Here is an 18,999-nt window from a genome sequence, read left to right as displayed (position 1 = left end):
TTTGTACCCCTCCGCTATCGAACACTTTCCCTACTGTTCCACTCACTGGAGTGGGAACAGTAATTTTTACCCCTCCGCTATCCGACGCTTTCCCTAATATTGCACTCACTGGAGTGGGAATAGTCATGGTTACCCCTCCGCTATCCAGCACTTTCCCTACTGTTGCACTCACTGGAGTGGGAATAGTAATTTTTCCCATCCGCTATCCAGCACTTTACCTACTTTTGCACTCACTAGAGTGGGAATAGTAATTCTTACTCCTCCGCATTCCAGCACGTTCCCTACTGTTGCACTCACTGGAGTGGGAATAGTAATTTTTACCCCTCCGCTATCCAACACTTTCCCTACCGTTCCACTCAATGGAGTGGGAATAGTAATTTTTGCCCCTCCGCTATCCGACACTTTCCCTAATGTTACACTCACTGGAGTGGGAATAGTCATTTTTAACCCTCCGCATTCCAGCACTTTCCCTGCTGTTGCACTCACTGGAGTGGGAATAGTAATTTTCCCCCTCCTCTATCCAGCACTTTACCTACTTTTGCACTCACTAGAGTAGGAATAGCAATTTTTACCCCTCCGCTATCCAACACTTTCCCTACTGTTGCACTCATTGGAATGGGAATAGTATTTTTAACCTATCGGCTATCCAACACTTTCCCTACTGTTGCATTCACTGGAGTGGGAATAGTAATTTTTTCCCCTCTGCTATTGAACACTTTTCCTACTGTTGCACTCACTGGAGTGGGAATAGTAATTTTGAGCCCTAAACTATCCAATACTTTCCCTACTGTTGCCCTTAATGGATTGCAAAATGTAAGTTTTAAAATTATTAGATATATTATTGTTTTAATTTATAATATAATTTTCTATTAGGTTTTATGTTATGTATGTATATGTATATATATATATATATATATATATATATATATATATATTTAGTCGTACATTTTTATATAATTATAACATTTAAAAAAAATAATAATAATGTATTAATTGTTTTACAGTAAATATACATATATATTCTATTTTATATATGTATGTTTACATTTTTTTAATTAAATGCATTTCTTATATTTGTTAAAATGTACATTACATCTAAATAAATTGGTTACGTTAATTTTATTATTTAATTTATTTACCATTATTTTTTGTATATAAAATTCTATATTTTGTACATGGATATGTTGTACATCAATATTATTTTTTCGATATTTTTGTATTTTACATTATAAAGATAGGAAGTCAATATTTTTTTTACATCAATATTTATGTGTTGATATTTGTGTATGAGGATATTTTGGTAAAATATATTATGTCAATGATCCGAATTGTAAGGCACTCACATGCATTATCATTTCTACGTAGGTAAACAACATGCTGTATATTTACACTATGAACTGGAAAACCAACGATCCACCGCAGTGAGCAGATCAGATAACACTCAATTTTCCACTATGTTGATGTAATATTATGTTTACATAGCTACATTACCAAATTGAATGCATGTTTTGGGGATATAAAACATGAACATACACTTGCAGCAAGCCGTTTCCACATCAAGTTGCAGATTTGTTGCACAATGGCTTTGGGATGGTTTTTTTCCAAAGGAAATGTGGTAACATTCTGAGCAATTTATTAAAATGTGCATTTAAGTATTGAGAATAGAACTACAGAGAACTCCCACATAATATTATTTTCAAATTAATCAAGAAAGACATAGGGGATCCCACCAGAGGTATGATTTAGTTGAGGTGGAGCTGCTTCCATCAACTATTGAGTAGGGTAATCCTCTGCAACCATATTGGTATGATATTCTTTCTAGGCACAACAGTCGAACTCCCACTGTGCAAGTGAAAAAATGTCATCTTCCAGCTGCAAATGATGAAATAACCGGCTTGCTGTGCTATTGAGCATCTGACCAGGGTTTGAGATGGATGACCACATTCTTGCTGTGCCTTTGTGGTAAGAAAGTGTTGTTCTCAGTTATCAATCCTCCCAAAGTCTGCTTCTATCAGAGTGACCCAGGGGTCTACTTTCTTTTGACACTCTTCAATATGTATGCCACTATATTTAGTGAGTGGCTGTTGAGTCACACTTCGCAGTATACTGATGCCAAATATCTATATATGCTGGTGTCATCTGAGTACAATGCCCATCACCTGACAAATCGTTAGTCAGTGACTGAAGGCTGCTTGCTTGTAGTGTAATGTATCATTCATGGATTAATTTCGGAATGACCTATTCAAGACCAGTCCTATGTCTGAATCTGAGCTGACAGTTCTCACAATCAGTGGTATGAAACCCCTCCTTGTGGAGTCTGCTTAGATATTTGGCTTCCTGCTGGATACCAAAAGTTCCCTCTATTCACATGTTTCAAACAAAGCACCTAGCAGGAGTAATTCACGTATCGCTTTTCATGATGTAAAGGCGTCAGGGAAAAATTTGAGAACTGCTAAACAATGCTGAGTATGTGAGTGTTTCCAAACTTCATGAGGACTCTTCAACCTGAAACATATGTGATCAAATTAATTCAGAATTAGGCCCAAAATAATTTTCTTTCCATATCATAAATAAAATTGTATTCAAAAGATCCCTTAACTTGTCACAATGCCATGGGTCAAATGGAACAATTAATGTTATATTTCGGGATATACATTGGAGATCTGACCGCAGGCCCAAGTTTACATTGGCCAGGAACATCCAAAGGTGTGAATTTTGGACATTTCTGTTCAAACAAGAGTCTGTTAAGTTTTAAACAAGCTCTCAGTGACTCTCACTTTAGGTGTCTGAGCTGGTTTATGAAGAAGAATTGAAAATTTTCTATAAAAAGCCAGGTTACACTAAAAGGCTGCAGGCTCTCATAATGCAAAATTATCACTACTTGTGTCCAGCACTTTAACCTGCTATAGACACCATATTAGCAACTTACTTTAGGAGAAAGACAAAGACAACAGCGAGGATCGCTATCGCGATAAGAAGGTAGGGAAACACAACGGATACGATGACTATAGTGAACAAAACGAGGAACATTTGCTGCAGAAAGTTTTCCGCTTGAAATGGGAGCCTCACATCAACCTCATCCATGTCTTTGGAGAATCGGTTCATCAGCCTTCCAGTGGGAGTAGTATCAAAGAAGCTCATTGGGCTTTGCAAGATCTGTGGATAAAAATAAATTGAATAATGTATTGGTAAAATACAAGCGTCAAAACATTATGGTTAACCGAACAAGTAGTGTGGGACTGACGGCTGCTATCTAAAACTGACCATTCTAACAAAAAACATGCACCACAGTCTGCAAAATGCAAAGAGTTGTTATTTGCCAATCAAATGTGAAGCATGGGTCACAATTTTTAAATGAGATATTTGAAAGAACAACATTTATTTTGTAATTAGAATATAAAATACACATTTTGTAAACATTTTTTTGTGTTGAGTTATTCCCTTAAAGTAAAAGTGCTGGTAAAATAATACTCACAGGCAATGTTGCATTTAGATTAAGCTTGTTTGCATGATCCTCTTATCAGGCAGGTCTAGACGGTTGTATGCCAAAATAGCAAAAACTAAAATATTGCTGATTCTGTTTAGATTTTCTATTATTAACTCAGATGGAGCAATATTTTTGAAAGCTATGTTTAGGACACAATATGTTTTTCAGATGATATTTAGGCCATGGTATTTTGGTACCTTACTCGTAAGAACAGCAGGTAACCATTTTCTTTCAGTATGGAATATCACAATCAAGCCAGGGACATAGAGAAAAAGTCCAATGAAATCTAAAAGATTACATGTGCTGCGTAATATTACACAGAACTGCAGCAATTTTTTTAAGTAAGCAATCTTGGTTAGATGGAACCTTTTCATGAGGTCTGGGAAGCTGAACCGGGCTTGAAAGACTTTACTACTTTCATTCTTGTTCTAACATCAAAGCTATTTGAAGCCTGGCTAGAAAATTTGGTGAACACACGAGCAGAGAAAAAGGCAGTCCTGTTTTAATTTTGTCAGATCAGCATAAGCAGACATCCTTTTGCATCTCAAAGATCACCATATCAGTGATCTATTTTGCAGCCTTCAAACTTATTCCTTACAGGGAGGGCTCAAGGTATTGTGGCCTGCGTCACAGAGATATTCCTAACATAAGCTTTCGCCGGGCTTCACCCCCTCTTCCCATTCAGTCTAACATATGTTTAAGCCACAGCTCCTCATGACTTGCTGTACTTACCAGTGAGTGGCCATGTGCATCAAAATATGAAGTAAAGGGTATTGTAAATTGTCAAGTAGGTTTACTGCACTGACTTTCAGGCCATGGCATCTGGAGATGATTTTGACATAAAAGAGGAAGGGTCTACTGAACGGCATACAAGCTTTCAAACTTTACTGGAGATGCTTGTGTTCAGACAGTACTGAAGGGGGAGATGGCAGGATCAAAATAACAATGATTAGATTTGTTGTAGAAATATGTCACCAATAGCAAACACGATTAGTCTACACTAGGTCTTATTTCAGCCAAGTTATGAAGTGTCTTTTCCTTTCTTTTCAGGGAAAGCGATTCTATAAATGCCCAATGGTAAATCGGATGCCTTATTTCAAAGGACTCTTTATAACAGATTTATCAGTACAATGTATCCCTTTACACAAATTCAATGTTCTTCACGAAAGTATGTTCACTTTTTTAATTTACACTGGGCACTGTACTTGGACTTTCTGCCCAAAGAACAATTACTTCAATACTTAAGTGTACATAGATGTCTCTCTATGAATTTGACTAAAGGCCCAATTCAAATCCTTCCAAACCATTGTTCCACCTTTGATTACTCTGACCCTGGTGGAGGGATCAGTCGCCAGATTTATACATACCCGCAAAGATGGTACTCATTTATAAAGCATTGTAAATGTACAGGAATTTATATAGCGCAAATCACCAAGCGGTTTCTAAGCGCTTGCTTAGGGAACCCGTCCTGGCGAGGGGCCGTTGTGGAGATTAAGCAAGCTATTGCCCAGAGTCGCAGAGTGTGAACCCGTGAATCGAGTAGGCACCGGAGCGAGAATTGTCGAGTCCATGGACATTTTAGGACTCAAGACCCCGCCGAGCCGGGAATTGAACCCTGGTCCCGGGCTGACCTCTGCTTCCAGGTCTGCCTCCTCTAACCAGTGAGCCACACTTCTCCACACAACCGCATTGGTTGGAACTACCAGCACATCGTCATTTTGCTGATTGGTGCAGGATTCCATCAACACATACCAAAATGTTTTTTTTTTATAAAAAAAATCCTTAAACACCATTTTCTTTTTTAATATTAAAAAGATAATGCCCCCTAACCATGGGAGTCACCTCCCATGTGGAGGGGGGCATTTTTTTGTTTTTAACGGCCCTTGGTGCCAGGGTTTGCATGGTGGTGACAGACAGTAAAAAAACACCTACATATCTGCCCATCCTAATTTGGGTGGAAGGATATATAGCCAATTCTCTAATGGCCCTTACTCTAAAAGAACATTGGAGAAGCTTTACCATAGCGGAGATGGAGTAGTATCCGCCATGGCCAAACTTTATGTCCACCCACATCTAAATCAGGTGTGCAGACCAATATGTGGCGGGAGGTACTCCATTGCTGTAACCAAGGAGTTCCCTCTCGACCAACATATAAATCAGGCCCTAAATTAGAATCTTTTTGGGGGCGTGGCTACGCACGCGACCGACATGGACGCCTTCGGGTAGAGCTCCGTGCCGAGCTCCCCTTCCCGGCGCAGTTATCCTACGCACCGCCGCCTGCAGCCGACTGAACCACCGGCGCTGCAGTGGGGGACCGTAATCAAGAGCCCCACCGACTTTGGGAGTAATCGGCGCACCAGACCCGCACCGGGAGTTTTTGCAGGGCCGCGGCCGCGCACGCCGCCTCCACACCCGGCGTGCGTGCAGGAAAGCCCGGGGCTTCACCAAGTCCGACAGGCCCGGGAGCGCGGCCTACCAGCGGAGCCCGCGAAAAGCGCCAACATGACCAGATAAGGAACCCCAAGCCTCTCACTGGCCAACACGAGGTACAGACTCGCACATACTGCCGGCCCCAACACCTGCACTGCTAGTGGCGACGGGCGGTCGCGGGGCACTAACCGGGGAGCTGGGACCCGGAGGCCTGGGGTGCAGAGACGACCCGCCACGCCCGACGACAGGCGGCCAGTCACCACGGCGACCCGAGGCCGACCCCAGCACACAGAGAACACGGACAGGCCACACAGCCAACAGTGGTGAGCAGCGGAGGCCTGGGCGACAGAGGTGGCCGGGACCGGGGACGCGGCCTGGGTGCGAGAGCTGGTGACCGCCCAGGGGGACAGAGCGCACACCCGCTGCCAGAGCACGACGGGGGAGCATAGACACCCATGACAGGGAGAAGGACAGACGCGGCGGGAGGGCGGACAGGCAGCTCGCGGCGCCCCCCCACCACCAGTTACGCACCACGAGGCGTGCGAAGGCCTGAAAGGATAGTCGACATACCCACAATACCTCTGGAGGAAGGACTCGGATGCTGTGCTGCCCGCACTCGAGGTAGCGGTGACCTGACTGGCGCTGGGTGCCGCGGCTTGTGGGCGCCGCATCGCGGGGTCGAGCGACTACCCGCCAACTAGACACAAACACTGCGGGACAAACCCGACCCCTCGCCGCGCTGCAGATCCGCGCTCTGACTCGCACATCGACGACGAGCCTCCACTACTGCGGCCGTGACTGCGCCCCGGCACAGACGTCTAACGGACCCAGGACCCGTACCGGAACCGGCGGCGCAAACTCAAAGGGCAAGATGGATAAATCTGGGAAGAGCGCTAATCCAGACCAAACGGCGGCGAAACTGGACACCATGCTGGCAGCCATGGAGAGGCTGGAAGAATCCATCTAGCTTACCCGTACCTCACTAGCCACCAAAATAGATAGTGTGGTCATAGACTTGACGCACTTGAGAGCGGATCATAAAAAATTGGCGGACCGTACCGCGTCCCTGGAAAACGATGTGAAGGAACTTCGACCCCAGACCAGCCAATCGAATAAACACATCTAAGACCTACTGAATAGGGTGGAGTTTCTGGAAGATAGGGCTGAAGATGCTGAAGGTAGGGCACGAAGGAACAACGTGCGACTGGTCGGAGTCCCGGAGAAATGGGAAGGAAGGAACCCTGAGGAGCACCTGGAGCAATGGTTGAAGGGCCTACCACTTTCTTCAGGCTCCAACCCGAGACCCATGCTGCTCCGCATACTGAACTATAGAGACAGAGACTCCATCCTGCGTGAAACGCGCAAACTCCAGGAGATCCGAATCGAGAATGTGTCAGTGATGTTCTTCCCGGACTACACTGTGCAAGTGCAGAGGCAGCGGCATGACTTTCTGGCAGTGAAAAAACGCCTGAGACGGCAAGGTCTGCAATACTCTCTGCTGTTTCCTGCAAAATTGAGAGTAATAGCTGGAGAGCGAACTCACTTCTTCACTGACCCAACTGAAGTGGAGAGATGGCTAGACAGCGGCGCAGATACGGACCCCAGGACTGCCACCGGGTCCCATGCCTAGGTGACAGACCGGAAGCGCCCGGAGGAGATGCAGACCACGCCGAAAATCACTGTCCGGTATGCGAGGAGCGACAAGGACACCCCCCCCCCCGGAGGACGCCAAACAGCAGGAGAAACAAGATGCCCTCCGTCTGGTGAAGGAGCTCAGCTGTTCCCCTGCACAGAGCGAGGCGGCAGGCGGCAGTCAACAGGACCCTCCCAGCGACGATGAAGCCATCTATGGTATACCGGATTCACAAGCATCGGAGGAAAGACCAGATGTCACGCCCCAGATGGCGGAATATATAAGTTGACTGCACCACGAAGCCTGATTTCTCGGGGACACGCGCCGTGGAGCACCTCGGCAGGTGTGGAGGAGTGGTCGGACAAGGACTCGACCCCGTGAACGCGGGGGCACTCCCGGCGGCAGATGGCGACCTTGGCACTACACACGATCCGCGTAGTGGGTACATACCTGAGGCCTCCCCAGTGGACACGGGCCTCGGACACGTCCCAGTTGCCTACATCTGGCCGGCACACGCACCCAGAGAAGACACCCCTGGCAGCCGCCAAACTGGGACACGTAAAGTACAGTAAATTGATGCATGTGTGTATGGGGACCTCTGTATGCAAGGTTGGTTTCGAATGACGCATACCTCCCGGGAAGGGGGAGGGCCTCCATGCAATAACTTTGTTGACTTGATACCACGGTTACGGTGCACTTTGCACGCCTGCCCCCCCGAATTAGACTTTGTTGCTCTCCTCGAGAGTATGGACGGGAGCATGTTTCGCACCCGACCTTTTGGTATTCTATACGTTCATCATGTTCAATGGCTCATTGTTTCATTAGTCATGTTTTTCCCTCCCCCCCCCCTCTGTTGATGTGGTGTATGGTCATAGACGCGCTATCGATGTGTAATGATGGGAACAATTGCTTGATGAAAACTTGGGACCCGGGGAGGGATGGTGGGAGAGCGGGAGGAGGGGAACCATTAAGAAACAGTAATGTCAGACATTAAGATATGTACGTGGAATGTCAGGGGTATGCACACACCATCACGACGCTACCAGATCTACTCGTATCTCAAACGTCACCACATACAAATTGCTCTCCTACAAGAAACACACCTCAGCGACTCAGAAACCTGCACTTTATGCCGCCGATTGCGGGGGCAACTATATGCCACACGCTACTCATCTTATGCTAAGGGGACACTAGTGTGGGTCAGACCAGGCACTCCATGGACGACGCTGGATACGCATGTGGACCCCGGGGGGAGGTATGTTGTGGTCCACGGCAGGTTAGACGGGAATCCGCTAGTGCTGGCTTCGGTGTATGCGCCCAACACGGGCCTAGCGGCTTTCCTTGCACAGTTATCTAACACGTTGGCTCCCTGGCATGGTGTCCCGTGGGTGCTGGGAGGGGACTACAACAGCACATTAGATTTTGCCCTGGACCGATCCCATCCCCCACCGCCCAACTCACAGGCACAGACTGCTGCGAACACTCTTCAGGCGTGGTCCACGCAATGGGACTTGCAGGATGCGTGGCGCAGCCGTAACCCACACACCAGGGCCTACTCGTACTATTCTGGGGCGCATGATCTACACATGCGCCTAGATAGGTACATGGTCACCAGTGAGGTCCTGCCACATTTCACGGACACCTGTTATATGGGTCGCACACACTCTGACCACAACCCTCACATCCTGACTTTGGCATGGGAACACCCCCGGCCCCCGATACCTACTTGGCGGCTACAGCCTGACCTGCTACTGGATGGCCAATTTCGAAACTCCATAAGCGCACAAACAACACAATATTTTGAGGATAACGCTGGCACGGCATCGACCCCACAGATTGAATGGGACGCGTTCAAAGTAGTGCTCAGGGGGCAATGTCTGGGCACGCAAGCTCACTCACGACGTCAGTTAGAGACGGATCTGAGGCGCCTAGAGACAGACCTAATACAGGCAGAGCAGGAAGCGACCGACGGCGAAGACGCTAGATTGTTAGAAGCTCGAGCGGAACATGACAGACTAATAGATAAACTGAAACATGTTAATTACGCGGCACATTCAGCCCGCACGCATCACACTGGCGATAAGCCCGGTAGACTGTTGGCCTGGCTGATACAGCGTGAGGAGCGAACGTCACCCGTGACGGCGATACGGCCACCTGTCGGTCCTGTGGTATACACCCAAGCGAAAATCCACGAAGCCTTTATAGCGCACTACCAAGCGCTGTATGGGTCATGCCTACAGACCTCACACTCAGACATCGCCGCTTACCTTAACGAGGTTACGTTGCCCACCCTTACGGCGGACCAGCGAGACGACCTTGGGTCACCATTGGAGGCGGATGAGCTGCGCGATGCCATCTTTGCCCTCTCTAATGGCAAAGCCCCCGGACCGGATGGGATACCGGCCGAATATTATAAAGCATGCTCCGATATACTGATACCAGAGCTCCTCAAGGTGTACTCGGCGACACTGGATGACTTGGCCTTACCCCAGTCAATGAATGAGGCGACGCTGGTGTCTCTTCTCAAGCCTGGCCGAGATGCCACACTCCTTGGATCGTATAGGCCCCTAGCGCTCCTGAACACAGACTACAAGATCCTAGCGTCGGCCCTGGCCAGACGGCTGGCACCACTGGTGCCCTCCCTGGTGCACAGCGACCAGAACGGCTTCGTGCCCGCTAGATGCACCTCCCGAAACATCAGAAGGCTGTTTCGGATACAGGAATACGCGGTGCAGGGATGGCCGAGATCGGGGTGCTTAATTCTAGACCTTGAAAAGGCGTTCGACTCGGTCGAGTGGCCCTATCTGTTGGCGGTGTTGCGCAAATTCGACCTAGGGGATGAATACATCAAATTGGTCGGACTGCTGTACAGGAGCCCCAAGGTACGTGTCCGCATGGGTAGGCTACTGTCCGACGCCATTAAGATCAGACGAGGCACCAGACAAGGCTGCCCGCTGTCCCCACTACTCTTCTCATTAGCAATAGAACCCCTTGCTGAGGTATTGCGCAGCAGAGGTGCGAATTGGGGCATACCGTTGGCAGACGGCGTGCACGTTGTCTCGCTATACGCTGACGACCTGCTCCTGTACCTCAGAGACCTAGCCAGCTTGCCACCGGAACTATCGGACATCTTCCGAACCTTTGAGACCATGTCGGGCCTCAAGGTGAACTGGGCCAAATCGGGGGCATACTCATTCGCTCCCGACGTCCCGGACCCCGGAATCAGCATCAATGACGAACAGCTGCCATGGCACAACGCCACATTCAAGTATCTGGGAATATACATATACAGGACACTCCCAGACATCCTGGATGGCAACCTGACGCGCGCCGTCACGTCCATCAAGTCACAGATAGCCTTTTGGAAGACTCTCCCACTCAATGTGCCGAGCAGAGTGACGTTGACGAAAATGATTGTGCTACCCAGACTCCTATATTACTTCGCCAACATCCCAGTGTATGTCCCGGCCCGCACTTTTAAAGAATTAGAGACAATGATCAGGGAGCTGATCTGGAACGCTGGAAGGCCTAGAGTGGCACTGAACAAATTATACACACCAGTAGAAGCAGGCGGCCTCGCAGTACCACACCTAGAGCTTTACTACCTGGCGGCACAACTACAATGGGTGTCGGCCTGGCTCTGAGGCAGGTACCTGGAGGACACAGCCGCGACCGCGGACACGCTGTCCCTCCTGCAGATACACTCGCTATTCCACCCGCTGGCACGCACGAAGAATCAACCACAACTACATGTCGATGTGGCAGTGAAATGCTACACCAGAAGCTTACGGCTCACTAGAACTGTCAAACCGTATGCCCCAGCGCTTCCGCTCCTGGGCACCCCTAAGGCTACATCCGTTGTCACGGAGGCTGCGCTGGAGCACTGGACACGCTCGGGAGTAGACACCATGGCGGACTTATATGCCGACAGAACCCTGATCCCCTTTGAGACACTGGTCAACGACACGGGCATCCCAGCGGGACAGTTCTTGCAACACGCCTCTATAGTGGCGGCATACACGCGACGGTGGGGAAACATCACTGATGAGCTCCCCACACATCAACTGATACAACACCTGCACGTCATGGGGAATGGCTCGCATGTGATACATTGGCTGACTCAAGCATTATTGACACACACACAACATACTCTACAACCTCTGCGCGACAAATGGGCGACTGACAGGGGGAGGAACTGGACGGACAAGGAATGGGCAATGGTGCTAGCAGGCCCCAAAAACGTCCCCCGCAACGCACGCTTTAAACTGATTCAATTTTACATACTACATAGAGCATACCTCTCGCCAGACAAAATCAACCAGTATTTCCCAGGTGCCGCGGCTAGCTGCCCGAGATGTGCGCTTGATGGAGCGGACCTGCTACACATACTGTGGCAGTGTCCACAGATACAAACCTACTGGCGGTCGGTACTGCTGATTCTCGAGCGATGCACGACCATGCCGATACCGCACACATGGGAGGCGTGCCTACTGGGCCTCTACAAGAGGAACAACCATAATAAAGTCCACTCCCGTTTCTGGGACCTTGGCCTCCTCACGGCCAAAAGACTGCTTAACAAACATTGGAAACGTACGACTCCACCCCTAGCGCAACACTGGCGCGCCTCCCTGGACAACTGGGCAAGAGCATAGAGCATCATCCTCCACAACGAGGAGACAGCAGGTTTGCGACAGTTCCCAATTGCTAATTTATGGGACGACACGCTCAGCTCCTTCCATAGAGAATGCCAATCACTGGGAGACCCCACACCTGACAATTCCCCCAGGAGGGATAGAGACGCAATAGAGGGAGCAGCCGATGTAGACCATGACCCTGACGCCCCTGGCCGGGATATACATGCACCACCGGACGGAGAGGCTGCTGTACTCGCAGATGACACCGCACTCTAACAGGCGAGACGCCATCATCCATGCCTTGCCCACACCTCACACCACCCGCGACCGTCCCAACACCCTCCCGGGACTAGACAAGCAGTGACAGGCACGCCTGATGACTTCCCTGAAACCCACCACTATCGAAGCGCTCCCACCACAACACTTACACCACGCCACCAAGTTCGATGACCGCACCCCACCCCTCCCTTTTTTCCATATTCTCCCTACGGAGCTAACACGGCTGGCGTGACAGCGATGAGAACCCACTATGACTTACCGAGTGATGAATAGCTGCATTACAAGCTGCGTCCCGCGACCATGACCCACATCCTAGTGATGTAGAAACCTGTCTGCTGTACTCTTCACTCTCTCTCTCCCCATGAGCAACCCATAGGAGATATTTATAAACAGAGTGGACGGTGCCACACCCATAACAGCCCCCAACGACGCCTTGCCCTTATGCCATCCCACTGGACACACACTCGCTGCACGCGATGAGCCACAATCGCATGATATGCTCCACTGACTCAATCACCCAGAGCCATCTCTATTCTGGCTGATGGTTAGTGGCTCTGTAGGTATAGATGACACATCCCAGTGGGGGGCACAGTGAGAGACAGCTGTTCGTAACATGTAATGTTTTTCTTCTTTTCGGAAAAGACGGTTAAGGAATGAGAAGATTGTAATGTATAATGCTGTTACTGTACTTGTTCATCGCTGCACGTCGCACGAATAGCCTTAACTTTACCCTCCTTCAAATATGGCTCTGTATTGTTACCATATGTTGAAATGTCAATAAAAATATTCAAACAAAAAATTACACTCCCCCACCGAAAACCACTATATCCCTTACACCTCATGCCTAAAACGTATTAAACATTATAATAAAAAGCTAAATTAGAATCTTTTTGAAAGACAGTGTTTGTTGGGCCTAGTCCCTTGAACTTACCCTATACTGGGTACTATGGGATGTCCTGGAGGTAGATCCCTGTCTTTGTGGATATTAGGAAGAGTATAACAGTATGAAGTTCTAAGATTTTCTTTTATTGAGAACTCCACCTCTTTCTTTGTGACCCAGCTCAGTTCTCTAGCTTCATCTACTTAGTCTTGAATTTCTTTTTATAGTCTTTCTGTGAGACCTCTCTTCACCTACGTGGACTGATTTCTATGACCTCAGGTGACCTAAATGACTTCATACATAAAACATCTTCTATTAAAACACATCAAGTTTGACATATAACACAGACCTAATGATAGGCCTTGATGTAGAAGAATTATACACAATCATCCCCCAAGGGGAAAGACTATGGGTAATGGAGGACATCCTGAAGGACGGTGATTGAGATTGAGAAGCCCAAATAAACATTGTGATAAGGCTAGCTAGACTAATTCTGGCACAAAACAACTTTGAATTTGAAGGCACCACAAAAGCATGGAACTGCCATGGGGAGTACCTTTGTGGCCTGTGTAGCATGCCTTTATAATCACGACTTCAAAAATGCAAATATATGTGCCAATAATCCATACCATGGATGCTTGTGGTGTTGCTTCATTGATTATATTTTCATCATATGGCATGGTACAACAGATTCTTCTAAAGAGTGTCTGAACTGGCTCAAAACACATAATTAATTCTTCAGATTTACTCTCACAGTGAGCAACCAAGAAATCCTCTTTATAGATGTTCTAATCAGAGCCGATAAAGGTACACTAAAGACAAGGGTGTTCACAAAACCCACAGACAGAAATAATGTTTTACACTTTGAGAGTGTACATCCACATTCCCTAAGGGAAAATCTGCCAGTGGGCAAATTCTTGAGAATATGAAGAAACTGTTCTAGTCTGTTTAAATATAAGACTGAGGCTAAAAACGTACAAAAAAACTAGCTGACAGAAAATACCCACAACATCTAATTGAAAAAGCTAATAAGTGAGCAGGAAATAACCACGGAGGAAATCTCTTGGCAGAAAGAAGAATCAAAGCAACTAATCTGTGACAGCACCTACAATAACAGCTCAAACAAGGTAAACAAATATTATAAGCAAGCACTGGCACATTCTGAATTGGAATAATATGTCATTTGAGAAACCTATGTTCATATAGACATACCACCAGCCTGAGGGACCTACTGGTTCACACAAGACCTAGAGCGATGGTGTCACACACCAACTGATACATTTGGGTGCTACTAGGATCACTATTTATTATCCTGTGGAAAATGTTTGGTATGCCCATACACAGAACCACCTAAAGAAATAGAACTTGGTCTCCAAAGCCCATGAGAACAAAGATACGACACAAATTGCAACTTACTCTACAAATGTAGTTTACCTAATTAAGTGCCCTTTTATAGGGATGAATGCCAGGAAGATTAAGACCATTATATGTGAAGATGGCAGAAACAAAAGGTGTTTACACAATACAAAAAGGACAACACACTTCCTGAGCACAGGTCTCAGAGAATGACCTAAGATGGGTGATCATAGAAAAAGTCTGTACTAGCCCAAACATATATAGAAATGTACTAAAACTTTAACAACATTGGATACATAGACCTTGCAGCTATCAGACATGAATAAACTATGAAATCCAGTGAAACTTAGTGAACGTAGCACAATGAGTACTTGCACTGTAATGTAGACTAACATCCATGATTCTACATGACGTGATCAGACGCCAATGTAAATAGACATTAGTACCTGCACATCTTCAATGAAAATCCGATGTAGGAACGAAGTGAAGTTGACAGATGACTTAATAGGGAACTAGCCACATTTATTGAGCTATGTACCAATAATGAGTACAAGTGGTCATGATTAGACCTTTGTTTATACATTTATACAAGGGAATAGATATCAGTATGAGGTCTCTATAAATAAATAAATATCCAGTAGAAGGCTGATAAGCCAAAACGTGTAGACCGTCCCGTTTATCCTGTTATGCACTTCGGTGTGCTAAATAAATCATTTTTGTGAACTATATATATATATTTAAAGTGTTGTACAACAATATATTCAGTTACTCACAAATTACCATATGAGTCACTAAAATTCTGATACTGGATGAAAGAGAAGTGTTAAATGAGATATAAGTGCATTTGCAATGGAGATGAACACTTATCATACAAATGAACATCACATCACAGATGTCTGTTCTTTAGGACACTTCCCGGCGATTATGGAACTACAACTTATATGAGTTTAACTGTGGAAGCTGCATCCCACAAAAAACGTTGGTACATAAAGCAATGCAGAAACTCCATTAGCATTAGAGAACTGCTATCTTGCTACATTGCCCAGAACTCAATCACACATAGAACTTGTATGCACATAGTCATGTCATGATGTGAGAGAAGAAATCATTATGTGACTTTAATACCACAGAAGTGCATAGCATCCCACATATCAAAACAGAAGCATAACAACAAGGGTTATGGATACGAGAGGACATTAGGCACTAAGGAGGTGAATAACCAAGACATGGTAACTTTTGAGAACGTGAGTTAGCACACTACAATGTATGAATATGCTGAGCCAATTAGGAACTAATGGGATTCACAATGTCCTTACCTTATTATGCCCCCCTTTTTAAAATGTAATACATAGTTCACAACAATGCAGAGTACGACTATATTGACTGTAGGAAGATGTACCCCTCTTTTTCTCATGATGCTGAAGAATGTTTCTGCATAAAGTGAGGATAAAAGCCTGATGTCTATTCAACAATCTACTCACCTCCCATGTTTTACTGTGTAGTTTTCAGTGTACCACCACCGTAGTGCAAATACTCTTTGTCTGTCTATGGTATGCATGTACATTCTTACTTACGATTTAACATTGCTTTGCCTTGTATAGTGTGAAGTGTGATTTGTTATGTATAACTGCACTGAATATCTCCTTCTATCTCTGAAAAGTAAGATAACTGAAGACATTGATCAAATCTTGTTTTGTTTCAGGGATCACATATTACTACCAAGGAGGAAGAGTAAACTCCATAGCATAATTTGAGTAATACGTTGTTTGCCTTGACTAAAAGTGAGAGGACCATTTGACAATAGAATCACCATATTCCTTCCCAAGCCACTAATAACAGTCCTGATAAAAAACCTTGGACCCTTAGAAGTCACTCATAAAAAGGCTGAAACATGTTAAACAATTAGAGGGTGTAGGGGCACTATATCCCATAGACATCCACAAACTGATTTTACTATACCATAGACACCCACAATAAAGGGATACCTAGATGACCTGAAAGTATCTTTATATTTAAGGTCCCCAGCAGAAAAACATACAAAAGTGGTCCCTGGAACATGGCTGAACTCACCCTGGTTTATAGGGACCAGGTTCAGAACAGATGAATAAAGCATGCCACAAATAGAATGAGTGAGGGGCTAACACAAACAACTGTTAAGGATCTCTTGTGATTTCTTACTCAAGACCCAGTTAAATATGTGCGTGATGTTTAAAATTAAGGGTGTAGTATAGATTTTGTGGTTGCAGTATACATTTGGGAGATAGTACAAAAAAAAACCTTCATAGAATCCCGGATCTTTTAAGAGTGTTTGTATTTTGTTATAAGGATTTGCCTCCATGAAGGTGAGGACTTATCCTCAAGTTGTATCGAATGTGATAGGGAAGCCTTGGCACTTCAGTCATGAACATGAGTAGTAAGTAATGGTACTGAAGTAATAAACAACATGGTAGCATTGAATCATATCTGTTTTTATTTAAAGAAGCTTAAATAAGGAGGTGCTTTCTCAGCTATAGAAGCATATTGTGTGATTGGTTTGAGGTCAATTTGCAAATGCTAAAGGATAGCAGCAAAACAGAACACTTCTTTTCATGTTGATAGATTTAAATACTTTCTGTAACAATCCACTACACATTTATAAGTCACAAATTAAAATGTGGGCATACTTTATCTCATAAAATGAGTACCTGTGTTTATACTGTACCTTGTAGAATACGTTATCATGCAGATTTGAAGAGGCTTTTAATGTGACCTTTGTGAAAGCATATCCTTTAATGACACTGAAAACAAGCATTCCCACAATTGTCATTCCGTAGATCAACTGGTAAAAGCTCAATTGAGGGTTATCTGTTATGCTTTGTGGATTACAGACTGGTGCAGAAGTTGCATTGCTAGATGTACTGCAATTTCTCTACAAAACAGAAATACCAACTTTCAATAAAAATATTTAGTGCAAACGAAGATTTGAATGTTATACTTGACAGTTTAATATGCCAAAACATGCACAATACTGAAGACTTTAGTTAGGTGAGAAGGTGAGGAAAAATGAAGTACATGGGACTCAATCAGAATATCACATCACCGACTGCAGAACATAATTCTGAGGTTCACACACGAGTGCCCTATATCCGTCCTACTAAAGTCTTCATAGACTACACACAATTCACTAGTGCCTTCTCAGAGTCTCAGAGTATGTACGCTAACAGGCAATCTGACTGGCCACTATGCAATTGATCACATTGGACTGAATTTAGGAGAACATGTGTGGGTCTGATTTGGTTGGAAAAGTTGAAGTGCCTGCCAGCCTTCTTGAACTGGTCTTGTGCAAAAAGGGCAGTAAGCAATTGCCAAGATGTAAAATACTTACACAAATGGTGTTGTCTGTAGGTGATATGCAGATAGCTAATTACACTTTAATAAAAAGAAAAATGGAAGGGAATGAAATATTAGGGAGTAGCAGAGTGTTATCATGATGAAGCAGAGCCATGGATATTTTGGACCTGAATAGGAGTGGATGGAAATGTTGGTTTGGTATCAACAAGGAGTCATTTAGCACTTCCATGCTTTTTCAAATAGAGAGTTAAAAAATAAAGTGTGAATTACCACAGGTAACCGACCACACAAGATACACTGGTTATGTACAGTTTATCAAGAAATATACAATTTACATTATTAAATAATAATTCTATAATTACTAAAGCCATAAAGGACCCAAACCAGTTGTACATTTGCTCAATTTAAAATTAAATGTAACTTAACTTTTGGGGAAAGTACTACAATTGAATTAAATGCATTTTATACATAACTTTTAGTAGCATCTAATATATAATACATAAATGTAAACACTGAGCATTAGGTTAGTGTTCTTTTTTAATAAATCTTTTTTAACAACTTTATCTAAAATCTTTTCCAATGCCAAGGCAGTACAATACTGCACAAGGTACATGCCTGAGAGACAATTTAGTAGAAATCGCAATTGACCACCATTCAAGTTTGTAGTGGGGTATCCCAGTGGGGTGTGTTAGAGAAAAAACAGGTAAGTAGAGGGAGGGTCTAAGGATGCCTCTTTATGTGACCCCAAGGTTCACCTAATGCATGTAAACCCCATAGGACCACGACAGGGTAGTGCAGTCCCACCTTCTCAACCTCTTTTGTGGTGTCTCCCGTCTTAGCAATTCTGGGGGTTGTGTCACTCTTGTGTCTCGCTTTAAGTATGTATGAAAGGGGGCCCATATTTTGTTGAAATGGGACAATGCATCCCTCAACATCGCCGTAAAGCGCTCCATTGTGTGTATCATCCATA

The 18,999-nt window shown here is 45.1% G+C and overlaps 1 protein-coding gene across 2 annotated transcripts in view; it reads right to left on the bottom strand.

Annotated features, from left to right (window-relative positions):
- Window positions 1-18,999, bottom strand: part of ABCC12 (ATP binding cassette subfamily C member 12) — a 1,077,363-nt gene that overhangs the window by 257,196 nt on the left and 801,168 nt on the right. For both annotated transcript variants that reach the window (XM_078670535.1, XM_078670536.1), the window contains 2 exons: window positions 17,401-17,607; window positions 2,930-3,156 (listed from right to left, as the gene is read on the bottom strand). In XM_078670535.1, the coding sequence (XP_078526661.1) occupies window positions 2,930-3,156; window positions 17,401-17,607 (434 nt within the window). The remainder of the gene's footprint in view (window positions 1-2,929; window positions 3,157-17,400; window positions 17,608-18,999) is intronic.

The sequence above is a fragment of the Lissotriton helveticus genome, chromosome 12 (assembly GCF_964261635.1).
Source record: "Lissotriton helveticus chromosome 12, aLisHel1.1, whole genome shotgun sequence".
In the NCBI taxonomy this organism is placed as follows: Eukaryota; Metazoa; Chordata; class Amphibia; order Caudata; family Salamandridae; genus Lissotriton; species Lissotriton helveticus.
The sequence above is the reverse complement of the archived record's forward strand: the minus strand, read 5'-3'. Positions and strand labels throughout refer to the sequence as shown.